Genomic DNA, 13,919 nt, shown 5'->3' on the forward strand with positions numbered 1-13,919 from the left:
GGGTGGGCTTTGTTGGATTCAAATGTTTGGAATGCTTTGGCAAAAGCAGTTAAAAAACCAAGATACTTGGTAATGAAATGCCAGTGCATCACGTTGCAGTTTTCCTGCAAGGAACTTTCTCTGAAACCTTTAATATCAACCAAAAAAAAGCATCACAATTTTTATTGATTTTATCTGCAGAAGACTTCTATTAAATTCAATTCATAAAATACTTGCACAAGTGGTGTTTGGTATTGTTTGCATGCGCTTTTTGTTGTGAACACTGGGATGCATATATTTGTGTAGGGATGTATATTTATGTAGATAGTTTGATAATGAGGATTAGCATCTATTAAGATCCCTTCTTGTTGCTCTTTTTTCCATTTCTCTTCAACTGCATGAAGGAAATGCTATTGTGAACTTGTCTCTCTTTTGCAGATAGATGAGAAAGAGGGAAGTGCTTCATTGCTTTCTAAAATAGATGGACAGAATCAAAATGCAAATTTTACACAGTCTGTGGACTCAACTGGAAAAGTAAAGACTACAAAAGCATGTTTCAGCGTTAATAAGTGTAGCAAGGTGGAAACGAAAACACTAAACATGCCCAAAGCTGGTAAGATGCTCTTTCTTATTTACAGCCATGTATCATAAGAGAATTTCAAAGCTTATGAGTGATATGCTACTTACTAAACTTTTAGGAAATACTAATGTAAGACTCATGCAATGGTGGCATTATTTGGTGTTCTACTGGGTAGAGAGTGAAAGAAATAAACATTAAATTATTTTTTAAAATAGAAAAGGAAAAAAAAGTTGACATTTTAGAAGCCAGTTGGTAGTGCCGCTATTCAGGTGTGTCTTCCAGAAGACTACTATAGTCAACTCACTAATTCAGAGTAGTATCAAGACGAGAGTCGGGATACCCTAAATAGTGGAAAAGCATTGTAATTTGGAGACCCTGTTGGCCTCATGCAGAGAATGCTAACTGCTCTGAGCGGATTCATGTTTTTCAGAATTCTTGAGGGTTTCTTTTCTTCAGTGCAAGATCTGAGCTGTTTTCTTCAGTGTCTCCAGTGGGCACTCAAGGTTCAAGCATGGGCTGCTAACTCTAGTGTAGCATCAGAGCAGAACTGGTTCTATGCATTCATGTGTGCACTTACTCATTTGTTACCTTCGGTAATGAATATTACTCCGAAAAGTTAGGCAATAAGCGCTGCAAAGATACTGAAGTGTCGCAAATGCGCTTTGATGGACCTGAATGACTCTGGGCTTGAGTATCTTTGTTTCCCACTCTTCATGTGCCCTGAACACAGATACAGTGCAGGGACGTTCTGCGTTGTGTAAATGCAGGTGTACGACCTCAGGAGCCGAGTGCGTCTTGGAAGTGTTGCACTTGAACTGGGTTACTAACATTGCTGGATGAAAATCACTCCTCTTGGAGCCAGCTCAGGCATTTCAACATCTGTTTTACAGTTAATTCACTGTTGTTTCCTCATAATTAATTACATTGGTAATGATCTTTCTCTTTGTTTTAGGGTTCATTTAATTTATAATACTTTTTTAAAACTCCAGACTCATTACATAGAGCATTTCATGACTGCTTATCACCTTGATTCCATAATGGTTGAAATTATAATTCAGAAAGCTTTAACCAAGTCATATTTAATTTTGTTTGTGATAAGAGTTGCTAAATCTGGAAGCCTCACAGAAGCAAAGTTGCCATAGCTCCGTGTCCCAAGGTCCAGCCAATAGTGAGGCCGAGCATGTATTCCCATAAGCGTGCATATGTACGATACGTATATACATATACACATGGCTGGTAGTGTACGCCAACGCAGACAGAACACAGCGCTCATGCAAACCCAAGCAATGCCAATGGATGCATCCTGTTCCCCTCTCTAGCTGATCAGGGTGAAAGCCTGTTTGTGAAAGTGAATATACTTATATCTATTTACAGATATATGCACACACACACACACAGAGAATATAGATCCCTCCAGTAACTGATCTTACACATTCTATTCAGTAGCTGGCTCCTTGGTTTGATGAACACCCCAGTTGCTGGCATGTGGGCATATGAACCACAGAGGCCCACAGCTCCCAGTCCAGTTGCTGGTACTCAGACCTGTGCTCCCACAGGTAAACACACTACAGGTCCCCCCAGTAATTGGTCTTAGACACTTGGTCTACTTAGTAGCTCGCTCCTGGATCCACTGGTCTCCCAGCTGCCTTGTGCACAAGAGATGCATACATATGAACATGTCTCTCTGGTAGCTAGACTTACCAGTAGCCAACCCTGAGATGTCCTGGTCTCTCCAGTAACTCACTTGGACTTCCTGGTCCCTCCAAGTAGCCAAATCTCAGACCCTCTGCTCTCTCCAGTATCTGGCTCAGACTCATGGTTGCTCTGATGCTTGGCTCCCAAGCCTCTTATCCAACTTGCCAGCTAGTCCAGCTCAGTGTTTGCCAGCAGTCACACGCTGTCGTATGTACCCAGGCAGTATGCAGGGGCTCTGGCCTCTCCGCTTGCTGGGACATCAGGTACCTGGGCCCTACGACCTGTGTGTGGTCCAGCTCCAGCTGCTGGCATGTACACTTCCAAACATGCTTATGCATGCAGAATAGAGTCTCTTCACCCAGGAAAATATTTAGAAGTGTAGTTTAATAAGAAGTTGGGACAGACTGAGGCAATAGGGTGCAGAGCATTGCTGGACAAGTCTATTCACCAGTCACCTGTTTAAAGCTGGCCCCTGTTTGCCCTGTATTTTCCCATGCTTGTTCCTTCCTGAACCACCATCATCTGTCCCTTTTGCCTGTCTTTGTTTTTTTCCTTTAAAAATCTCATTATAAGCGTTATTGTATCTCCAAATGCTCCTCTAGCACCTTATGAGTTCCAGGCCCCAGTAGGCAGCAACCCCCTTTGTTCTGTAAGGTGCTCTGGAGAGCCCTTCCCATTGACTCTTCTTGTTGGGTTTCACCCCCAGAAAATGGGGGTTGATCGGTCCCCTGTGATAGCCATAAGAAGACGCTGCCATTATCATGTTCTGTGACCCAGAGTATATGCACTCTGTTTGGCAGATCTAACATGGGAAAATTGAGCCTCCTTGTATGTCTTAAGAGCCTCTGGTCTTAGGGCTTTTGTGTTTATCTGCTGCATGCTGTAACTTCCAGTTCTGATGATGCTCATACTTGCAGAAAATTTTCAGTGTGTATGGGACAAGTTGTTTGAGTGGTCCTGCTTCCCTACAGGTACATCTCCAAAAGTTTGTGTCTGCTGGTTCTGCCTAGCAGTGCACTTGAAAGATAACTAGTGAGTTTATTTCCAAAATAATCTTCCTGTGGCCTGGAGGGAAAATCAGTAGTCTTCCCAACAAAAAATGTTGTGAAGTGAAAAAGATACTAAATTCTTTTTTAATATCATGAATTCCGGGTGCACCTGGTATGAGTTCTCTGTGATGACTTCAGAAAAATAACTGAAAGGTTGTGGAGTTAGACTGGGTGAGCTGTTTCTGTTCATGTTGTGCTGCTACCTTTCTGAGTGATTGAACAAGCTATTTTGTGCCAAAGCCTTTCTATATCTGTAGAATGGGGCTAACCCTGCAAGTCTTTGTAAAGCTACGATGAAATGTGGTATAAAATAAGGATATCTAATGTCAATGTTAATTACGGTCATCAGGTTCACTGGTGATGCAAGCACTGTACTGTGAAAACAATCCTGCATTGAGGATCTGTTAAATCTTAAGTAATTTCTTAATAACTTAGATTTTTCCAAGACAGCTTCTGCCCTTTACGTCACTTTTGTCTGCTATTCATTACAGCTAATGTAGCAATTACGTAGATTGTGTAAACCATAACCTCCTTTGTAGTGTGAAATAAAAGTTGTTTTGTCGAAGCTGTTTTTGGTATGAAGTTCAGAAGTAATGGAAACCAGTTGTGAAAGCCAGAGTCAGTTTGGGTTTTTTATTATTATTAATATTGTAATGGAATTATATCTGACTGCCAGTCTTTTCAGCCAAAGAAGACTTCTCTGTTAAAGGGGCATTAAAATAATTTAAAGATTGAAAAAGTCTGTGTGTATGCATTATTTTGGTTTATTGTCTCCATATTGTTTAATGCAGATGATAAACCGTTTGTTAGCTTTATATCATGCTCAAAGCTGCTGTGTTTAGGTTTCCAGTGCAGCAGTGGAATGTGTAAATAAATACCCGGTTTCCATTGAAATTCTTGTGAAACACCTGTGGACTGGACAACTGCACTGTTGATAGAGCTAATCTTTCTGAAACCCAGCCCTGAAAATGTTGCGCATTCTTTCAAAAAAACTTATGTGACACATGGTGTCCATTTCCTGGAGTAGACAAGTAAGGATTTGATTAGATAGCATCAATCTAAAAATTATAGCGTATCTAGCTTTAAAAAATACTTGCTTTTCTAGGCTTCTTTTCAAAATAAACTTTTTCTTAAAATTTCACTAATAAAAGTAAAGTGTAAGGGACTCTGAAATTCTACAAGATGAGATATTTCTAAAGACGTTTTAATAACATTGTAGCAACTCTTGTTGAGTGAAACCTACCTATGTGTTGTAATTTTAAGACAGATTTGGTGATATCAGGGTTTGAACTGTAAGATATTGAACATGCTGTTCAACAGGCAGTTTACTAATCGTGATTATGAGTTGGAAAATGATGTATTTCCATAAATACGTATCTTTGTAGGAAAATGAACTTTACTACTGCTTTGTGAATCAGTGTTTGCTTGTTTTTAAGAGGCAAAGAGCATGGCAATCTCTTTGGTACCTTTGTTTTGTATTCAGAATATAGTACTTGTTGACACAATGGATGTGTGGAGGGGAGGTAATTTATCTGACATTGTCATTGGTGCTTTTTCTCACATGCCTCTAGAGAATTCTGTCAGATAAGTCTGAATGCTCTTTAAAAATGTAAGTTACTTTAACATTCCTAAACTATTTAACAGTAATTGAAAACAAAATCATAAACTTGTTTGGAAGGATATTATTGCAGCTTTTAAAAGTTGGTTTCTACCTGTCCTCATTACATTCTGAGGGACCTATAAGCAAGAACAAAAAAATACAAATAATTTGAATTTGAAGAAACAATGGACAGGCAGATCTCTGAATTATACTTAGTATCTCCTCAGTGTTGCTAGTAAGTGAGACTGGCCAGAACTGAGGTTTTTACCTACAGTGCCTTCTTCAACTTAATGTTTTTAATACATATTTTTTTATTTATATAAAACATACATAATTTAATTTGTGCTTATTATCTGAGTTTACAGCTTGCTTTCTGTTGGTATTTTTAATCTAGGAGAATGTTGCTCTTTTTTCCTTTGGGCTTACTATGTCGTTTGTGGAAATGAATAGCTCTTTCACCTGCATACTTAGACACAAGATTCTATTTGGACTGAGATTTCATTGTCTGAACCTGATGTAGGTGAACAGAAAAGCTGAATATAGAGTCCCATTCTGTTACAGCTCACCTCTTGTTTGGTTTTTGGTTCAGGAGTACTTTGTCTTTCATCCATCACTAACATCTGTTAATGCATCTTCCAAGGGGAACTTTGTCAGAAGTCATACTCAAATACTATCTTTGAGCTAACAGTGCAGATTGTAACTGTGTTTCATATCAGTGTTAATATGTTCACCCTATGTCTCTCGACAGATGTTTTTGAATGTTTTTCATGCCTATGATATTAACCGTATTTATTATTTACATATAGTTTTGAATAAATTTTCTCTATCTTCTCTGGAATGTTAACGCTTACTGAGTACATTGGTCTATAAGGTTTAGACTCTTTGCTCATTTAAGTCAGTTTTATTTGCATAATAGGAATGTTTGTTGGCTCCTTCAGCTTTCTACAACATTGTTACAGGTTAGTCTGGTACCTCCTGTCGCTTGGGATGAATAAAAGCCCTCTCAACCAATTAATTTGAATATCATAGGAGAAAATTCACTTTTCATTCACTTATGACAGTAGCAGTCAATTGCCTATCACTTTTAATCAGAGGATTAAAAATTATTTTCAGCATTTGTCACATTGTCTGATTTCAGTCTAACTGCCTACTTTTGGTTTCTAGCCAACACAACTAAAAGCATTCAGGCCTGACATAATGAATCATATTATTGCTAGAATTACTTGGATATCTGCAAAAGTAGAAGTATTAATTGTAATTTCTGTTACTGCGTTCATTTCTATTATTGCACTTCACAGATTGAACTGGAAAAGATATTCCAGTCAGGAGTAGTTTTACCATCTGTCTATTTTAGTGGTGGAGCTGCATGTATGGCTGCAGTTCAGCGAGCCCCTCAAATCTTTTTATGAAGAGTTGGTAAAGCAGTTAAGTCTTTGGGTAAAAGATATTGCATAAACATCTGTAGCTCTTAATAATAACTAAGTACACCTTAGTACAACTAAGGTGTTACTGGATGCCTAAGTGTAAATAATTTATTACAGCATTGTTTGCAAGCTAGATTTTACAAGTTTGTAAATTCTGTTACAATTTCTTATTTGAAATAAATAGTATCAAATTACTTTGCTAGCTCTTTGTGATTTAAAATGACCCCCTTCTCCCTGCAGTGCTATAGACAAAATAGTCTATAATAGCGAATAGACAAATGAATAGACAAGCTGTTTCTAAATTCAGGATAGTTTCTTTACTGTTTAGGTGTCATCTGTACCTGTTTGATCATTTCATCTCAGGAGACGGGGATTGGTTAAGAAAACTACATTGATGTAAATGTATTGGAAGAGAAATTGTCTGTATATCTGATCTGACACTGGTTCCAAAATTGTACATTTATATATCAACCATGATAGGTATACATGCAAATTGTCACCTTGTGCCCAGTACCCCACTGCACAGCAGTTGATGTGTTGCAGGTAGACTTCTCACTGAGTCTTCTGTGATTATTTAGTCCTAGATGGCTTGCATTTTCTGGTCTGCAGCTTTGGGACGCTCTGGCATCTCCTCAGGATAACACCTTTTTCTTGGTGCTCTTCCTTGGGATGTGAGGTGATGTCTTCTACTTTGCTGCTGGCATAAGACCTTCCCTAGCATTTCCCCAGCTGATGATGCACGCTCAGGTTTCCCCTTGGCTGTGGTCATGCATTGTTTTCAGTTATGCATGGAGATGGTATGACAGAAAAGCAGGGAACAGCATTTTAGCAAAGTAACTTTACTACTGCAATCTTAAAGTGTTCAAAACTCTCAGGACTTTAAAAAAAAGAAAAAAAAAAAAGAGGAGGTTCTTTAGTCTGCTATTGCATGTTCTCATGACTCTTCAGGATTCTTTTGTTGGTTTTTTGGGTTTTTTGTTTTTGTTTTTTTTTTTCTTTCCTCTTCTTATAGATTCATCACCTTCTGTGTGGTAGTGACCAGAACTATGTATGGAACAGAACGCTGTCCTGAAGGGCTTCTATTTCTGTGCTCAGAAGCACCAAATGCAGCAGCCAAGACTTCCCCACTTCTTTAGTTTTAAGGTCTGTCAGGGGAGAAACCTTTACTGGATTGTAGCAGTAGTCAGATAACTTGGAGTCAGTTGCCATAGACTGAAAGCAAGCAAAAGAATATTGTATGCTTAGGTGATAGACTTGCCTGTTGAAGTTCACATCCCTAACCAGTGTTACTCATCTTGAATTTGGGCTGCCCACCAGCTGAGAGGTAAGATATGCTGTGGCAGTAGAATTAGCAACCAAGAGTGAGATAGGAAGAAGGAACTTACACCAGCTTCACCACCAAAGGCAACATATCATATAACGTTCAGCAACTGCAAAGCTGCTTTCCTGGACCGGGTAGCCATCTGCAATGCAGTATAATAGGCTGCTGTAAAACAAATCCAGACTCGTATAATTCTAGTGTGATACTCCCACAGTTAATACAACATAATTTATAATTTGATATGATCATATCTTGCTGTCATGTGAATAACTAGGCTTTATGTACTGGCTGATGATATAACCAGGATATTCACACATTTGAGGAAAGGGTAGTGAATTGATAGTGAAATATACTTTTCATTTGTCCTACTTAAGTGTGCTCTGATGTGTGTATTTGAACAAATGGAGATAATGAAGGAGAGGGGAAGAAAGCTAGAAATCAGAAGGGTATTACATGGTCAGAAAATAAAGAAAAACAGACTTATATTAGATGTAAGATATTCGACATTTTCCAAAATGTTGGAGTGAAAGTTTTGCAGTAGTAACTTGCCTATTGAATGGAACTGTCGTTGCTTCTTTACAATTAAAAAAAATATAAATGGCTAGGTTCTTTACTTTTGAGTAGTGATATATCTGCTATTGGAGAGAGATGTGTGCATGTAAATTTAAGAATCTTTTATGCATTTTTCTTTAACTTGTTAAGTTATTCAAAATTAAAATTTGTAAACAAGAAAAAATACTTAAATCCTCTTTCTTGTGCAGAGACAGAGACCTAATGTTGAAACTGCAGATATAAAGGAAACTCCCCTTTCCAAGGGGTGGCAGGGGATGTGTTGGGAAATGAACGTGCTATCCCAATATATTTATTATAATTTAGCTCCCGGGAGTTGCATGCAAATACACGGCACATAGTCTGCAATATATAGAAAATGAAATTATGTAATAGTGTAACTTTAAAAATTAGGAATTTAGGAAATACTCTGTATAGGGACTATTTTCAAGAATTCAGGTTTAGCAGTAATAATTATTTCAGTTTTCTCATTGATTCTGAGGGAAGTTGTATACATAGTTTCTTCTTATTTTTTTCTTGATTATCAAAATTTATTATCAGGCTCTGTGTGTGTAAGGAGTGAAGATGGGCAAAAGAGAAATATATGGCTATTCTAAATTTCCTGGCTGTTTTTCTTTTCCACTCTCCCACCTTTTGGAAAGTCCTGGTTCGGGGTTTTTCTTCTCCCCCAGCCCTCCTGTCTCAAATCGATATGAAGGTGAATTGAAGGGAAGATGGAGAGAATGTTGCTCTCAGGTAGAGGGACAAGAAATGCCTTATTGAAGGGAACTGGAAGGTTTTTTTGAGCTATCATGAGTGTTATTACAGACTTGGCCTGGATCCCTTCAAAGATAGTCGCCAAATCTTTCTGTGGCTATGCTCATTGTTTGCATCCCCTTTGTTGCCATGCCAGCATAACTAGAGTTCAGTCCCAGCTTTTGGCTTTGGGCCTTAAGTCTTCCCCTGAAACAGAAGCTTTGTCACAATATGACTTTCCTAAAATCAGCAAGGTAGTGGTAAGATGGTTATCTCACTGTCCTCAAAATATCTGCTGAGCAAAATTAGAAGAATGGAGAAAGCTGCTGCTATGTCAAATGCAGGGAATAGTGTATGGGGAAGTATTTTGAGGTTAGTATTTAAAAGCATAATCTCCAAAATTTTCATATCTTTATGAAAAGATGGGAGAATTGCAGGAACTTGGCTTCTCTTACACCGTTTCTTTTTCTAGAGGCTATCTTGCTAATGAGGATTTAAAAATTTAAGCAAAATATCCTGAGAAAATAATAATTTTAAATCTTTCTGTATTTCCCAGCTGCTTCTGATAACTCATAAAAAAGCTTGTTGGAAGAGAGGTTCAGAGAAGATACAAGCATGTATTAGGAACTGGACACACTTCTGAATTTGTAAGGAATGGTGCTCTTAGCTTTTCTTTTTTTAAGGACATGACTTATAAAGTGAAGAGCTAACTCATGGTGCTGTATAGTCACTTAGTATTATAATTTAGAGTCCTGTAGCTTTAAGCCAAACTTAGTTTGAAGGATGGTTACAGATCTGAATGTGTGGGCCCTGGAAGGTCAGTCTGAGATGAAGATAAATTATTTAAAATTTGGCATGGGGTGCATTTTAATTGTCTAATTTGAATATTTCCTGTTTCAGTGGCTAAATGTTGAGAGAATGCCTTACATCAGCAGAGGGCACAGAAATGTAGTTAGGTTTTATGCTTGGAATTTTAGCTGATAAGAGCTCTGGAGTAGGCTATGTGTAATTCAGGCTAGTTTCAATGAGTGGTGTAAAGGTAATAATTACATCATTAACTTCTGTGTTTTCTGTGCTTGTCAGGAGATACATGCACCCTTGTTCTTGCAGCAGTTGCAAGAACTGTTAGATGTTAGAAGTTAATACGTGCTAGATGGTGATCGCAGAAGTAGATGCAGAAAAAAAGAGGTAAAGCTTCCCCTTGTTCTCCCCACCCCCAATGCAGTACAGTGGTTTAGAAATGTTTAGAAATTGTGCAGGAGAAAGGAAAGGAGTGGTCTGAGAAGTTCAGGTACAGCAAGGATAAGAACAAGACAGTCCAAAATTGATGGTGCAAGTGTTGATGAAGACGAGAAAAAAAATCAAGTGACATGAGAAAGCTACTTGAAACACAACTTAAATGATCTAAAAGTATTTCTAAAAAGTCTGGAGAGAATGCATTTAAGCACTGTAACTTCCAGGTGAAGTCGTCTTGCAACTTTTGGCTCACTAAACTTTGTCATCCTCAACCCTCTCCATAATGAATAATGCCTGCAACCCTTAATTTTGGAGATTACCCATGAAACAACTGTCCCTATGAGAGACCTTTGGAGTTGAAAACTTTCTCACCCACTGTTTGCTGCAGCAGGCTCTTAAGACAGGCAGATCAAATGACTTGGCACTGTCTTGCAGTCGTGTCAGTAAAGAGGACTATATGATGACCTAATGGAACTTTCGCAGCCCTTGCTACCTATAGACACCCTCAAGTCATCTTATGCAGCTGCCAAATTCATTTGCAAGAGTGAGCAACTGCCTCAATGTTTGCCAAATGTTTCTGCTGCTAGTATAGCCCAGTATCAGTGATGTGTAACATAGCCCATCCTAGCTGCTGAATCTTCTTACAGTTTCTCGTAAGCACAGGGGTATCAGGGTTTCACTTCAGCTTTGATTCAAATCTTGCAATTGTCCTCTTGTTCTTATGATTTTTCAGGCTCCTAGGTGATTGCAAATGCTACACCCAGGTCTCTGCAGAGCTAGTTTGCTTGCAGATTATTAAATAAGAACAGATGTCCTTCAGACCTATTCTGGGGCTGCCACTTTGTGGGCAGAGCACCTTCACAGAGTTTAGCAATCCTTTATCTGTTGATTTGGTATTTTTTGCACTAGAAAGTCCCAGCTTGAATCACTTAAACCAGTGTCATTCCCTTCAACATTCAAGTTTGCTGTCTGATCCAAACTACATCTTTAAAGATACATTCTTTCTGAGGGCATCCTTAATTATCTCAGATGTTTTTTGTCTTTGAATCATGTACCTTATAGTGATTTTTTTTTTTTTTTTTAAAGTCTGTCATGGAGAGATTCTTCCTCAGTTCTGGAAAGGATCCTTCCTCTCCTTCCATCCAAGATGCTCCTCCAATTTAAGACATTCTCCTTTACAGGGTGTTCTGCCTCATAATGTGCCTAAATTTACATGGGCCACTTGATGCAGTTATTGGCCACGATACAAATCAGTCACTTGTAAAATTTAGGCCCATTGTGCTTTTTCAGCAATTCATAGTCATTTGGCTACTTTAATCCCTGACTGTATTATAGCTGTGATTCATTCATCTCTTGATAGCTCTCCAGGATGCACTATTTGTATAATTTTTTTGGTATTATTTCTAGACTTTTCCACAGCAAAAACCTGAACTTACCTGTTACCTGTAGTTTTGAGTCTTATTTCCCAACTGTTGAAGTTCTGCAACCTTAGCAAGGGGCTATTGCTCGGTTTTTGAATAATCATGCTAATTTTCCTTTCCCTAGAAAAATAATCTTATCTCACAGCTCCCATTTTTCATGAACTTCCAAATACGAAGATTTCATCCACTTGAAAACTGGGTTTTTAAATATTAACATTTAAATTGGGAAGCAGCATTTTTTTTTTTTAAAGAAAGAATCAAGCAAATTAAAAAAAAATGCTGAATTCAAGACTTTTTTCTTTTCAGAATTCTAAATAGATTAGTGAATTCCACCTTGAAAATAAGAAGGAAAAATGAGCTGTACCTTGCACATAGGATTAAAACAGGAGGTATAGAAGGCAGTGAAGTGATGTGATGGGTGCATATATGACTATTTTCTTCAGCAGTGACCAGAATTTCCTCCCCGCTACCTGTGGTTTGCTGTCCCCTCAGTTATGCTAATTACAAGTTTTTGCAGAGTGCGTTGCAAACCATATTGCTAAAATGATCCAGATAGAGTCTGAAGAAGCTTTTTCAATGTATTCTTTTGCGTGAGTTATTTGTCCTGTGGCATCCTGGATCAGGGAACTGCTGGTGGTTAAAACTAACCCAGTGCAGAAGAAAATGATTAATTTGCAGACAAATCAGTTCCCTGATCTGACTTGCTCAGAAGATTTGTGAGTGCTCATGTCAGCACAGTGAAGGGGCAGGAACATGACAGGGTTGGGGGGAGGCAGAAATTCCTGTTTTGGCAATGTCCCACATTTATGTTGACTTAAACCAATTATTAAACTCTATGCTTGCCAAAAAAAAGATTTGATTAGTCTGTAGCTGGATCATCTCCCTGAACTGGCTGTGCACTGTGTTGCATAAGTGCTAGTGTTGGTGGAAGGTGCAGGATGAAGGATGGACTGCGGCAATATTTCTGGTTTTGTAATTGTCTTGGAACTACACCTATTGTTTTAGCTCAAAGTCTGTACATACCATTAATATCTAGGCTTCTCACCTTCGGTGATTTCTCATCCAAGTACTGATATGACCTTAGGCTGATGAGCAGAGCTATTTTAAAAAGGGAAAAAAAAAAAAAGAAGGAAAAATTCTTGGTTGGCAGCCAGCTTCGTTTTTACAAGGGTTATTTTACACTCTTGCAGAACAATATGTAATTCAGACTGATTCCTTCAGGCACTTGCTCAAAAGAAATCTTTGTAGCGGTGTTTTGCTATAATTGCATTAGTGTGGAAACTTGGTCTCTCTAGCAACATTAAACAGTAAGGTGGTAAAGTAATGCAAGTTTAAATAGGTCTATATTAGGAGTTGCTGCACCTGGTAGCCCAGTGTAGAGGAGACTGCTGCAGCTCCTTGTGGCCAGGTCCAGCCCACAGTGAGGCTGAGGATGTATTCCCAAGAGGCACACATGTACACACTAGATGTATATATACGGCCAGCCATACAGAAAACACAGTACTTGCACAAACACAAGGAGCATCAATGGTCTCATCCTTTCCCTTCACTGGTGGACTGGGATGAAAGCCTGCTTGTGGAAAATACATATGTATACAATACAGATCCCTCCAGCAAGTGGCCTTAGACTCTTACTCTGCTCAGTAGCTGGTCCCTGGATCCCCATGTCTCCCAGTTGCCTCACAAACCTGTACTGGGTGTCTCTGGCAGCTGGTCCGGATTTATGACTTTACCAGTGGCCAGTGCCTAGGTGTTCTGGTCCCTCCAGTATGCAAATCTCAGACCTTCTGATCTCTCCAGTCTCTGGCCCAGACTCATGGTTGCTCCAATTCTTGGCTCCCAAGCCTCTTACCCAACTTGCTGGCTAGTCCAGCTTGGTGTTTGCCAGCGGTCACACATTGACGTGGGTACCCAGGCAGTATGCGTGGGCTCCGGCCTCTCCGCTTGCTGGCACCCCAAGCACCCGGGCCTCTCTGACCTGTGGTACAAGTCCAGTTGCTGGCATGTATGCATCCACGCAGTCACGCACGCAGAGTAGCGATTCCCCTCACCCAGGACAATAGTTAGGAGTGTAGTTTAACAAGAAGATAGGACAAACTGCAGTGATCAGGTGCAGGGCATGGCTGCACAACCATACTGCGCAGCCACCTGTTGACATGCACCTGGCCCCTTTTATCCCTTTTTCCCCCCAGTATTTTCCTATGCTCGTTCTGTCCCAAACCACTTTCCTCTCTCCCTTTTCTTGCATTTGGTTCTTCCTCTAAATATCCTGTACTGTGCCTTCTGCAATCCCAAAATACTCTTCCTGG

The 13,919-nt window shown here is 39.2% G+C and overlaps 1 protein-coding gene across 2 annotated transcripts in view; it reads left to right on the forward strand.

The window, feature by feature from the left end:
• The window catches only part of RAD54B (RAD54 homolog B), a 68,747-nt gene that overhangs the window by 3,888 nt on the left and 50,940 nt on the right, over positions 1 to 13,919 (forward strand). For both annotated transcript variants that reach the window (XM_072852201.1, XM_072852202.1), the window contains exon 3: positions 418 to 592. In XM_072852201.1, coding sequence (XP_072708302.1) covers positions 418 to 592 — 175 coding nt within the window. The remainder of the gene's footprint in view (positions 1 to 417; positions 593 to 13,919) is intronic.

Source organism: Ciconia boyciana, chromosome 2 (genome assembly GCF_034638445.1).
Source record: "Ciconia boyciana chromosome 2, ASM3463844v1, whole genome shotgun sequence".
NCBI lineage: Eukaryota > Metazoa > Chordata > Aves > Ciconiiformes > Ciconiidae > Ciconia > Ciconia boyciana.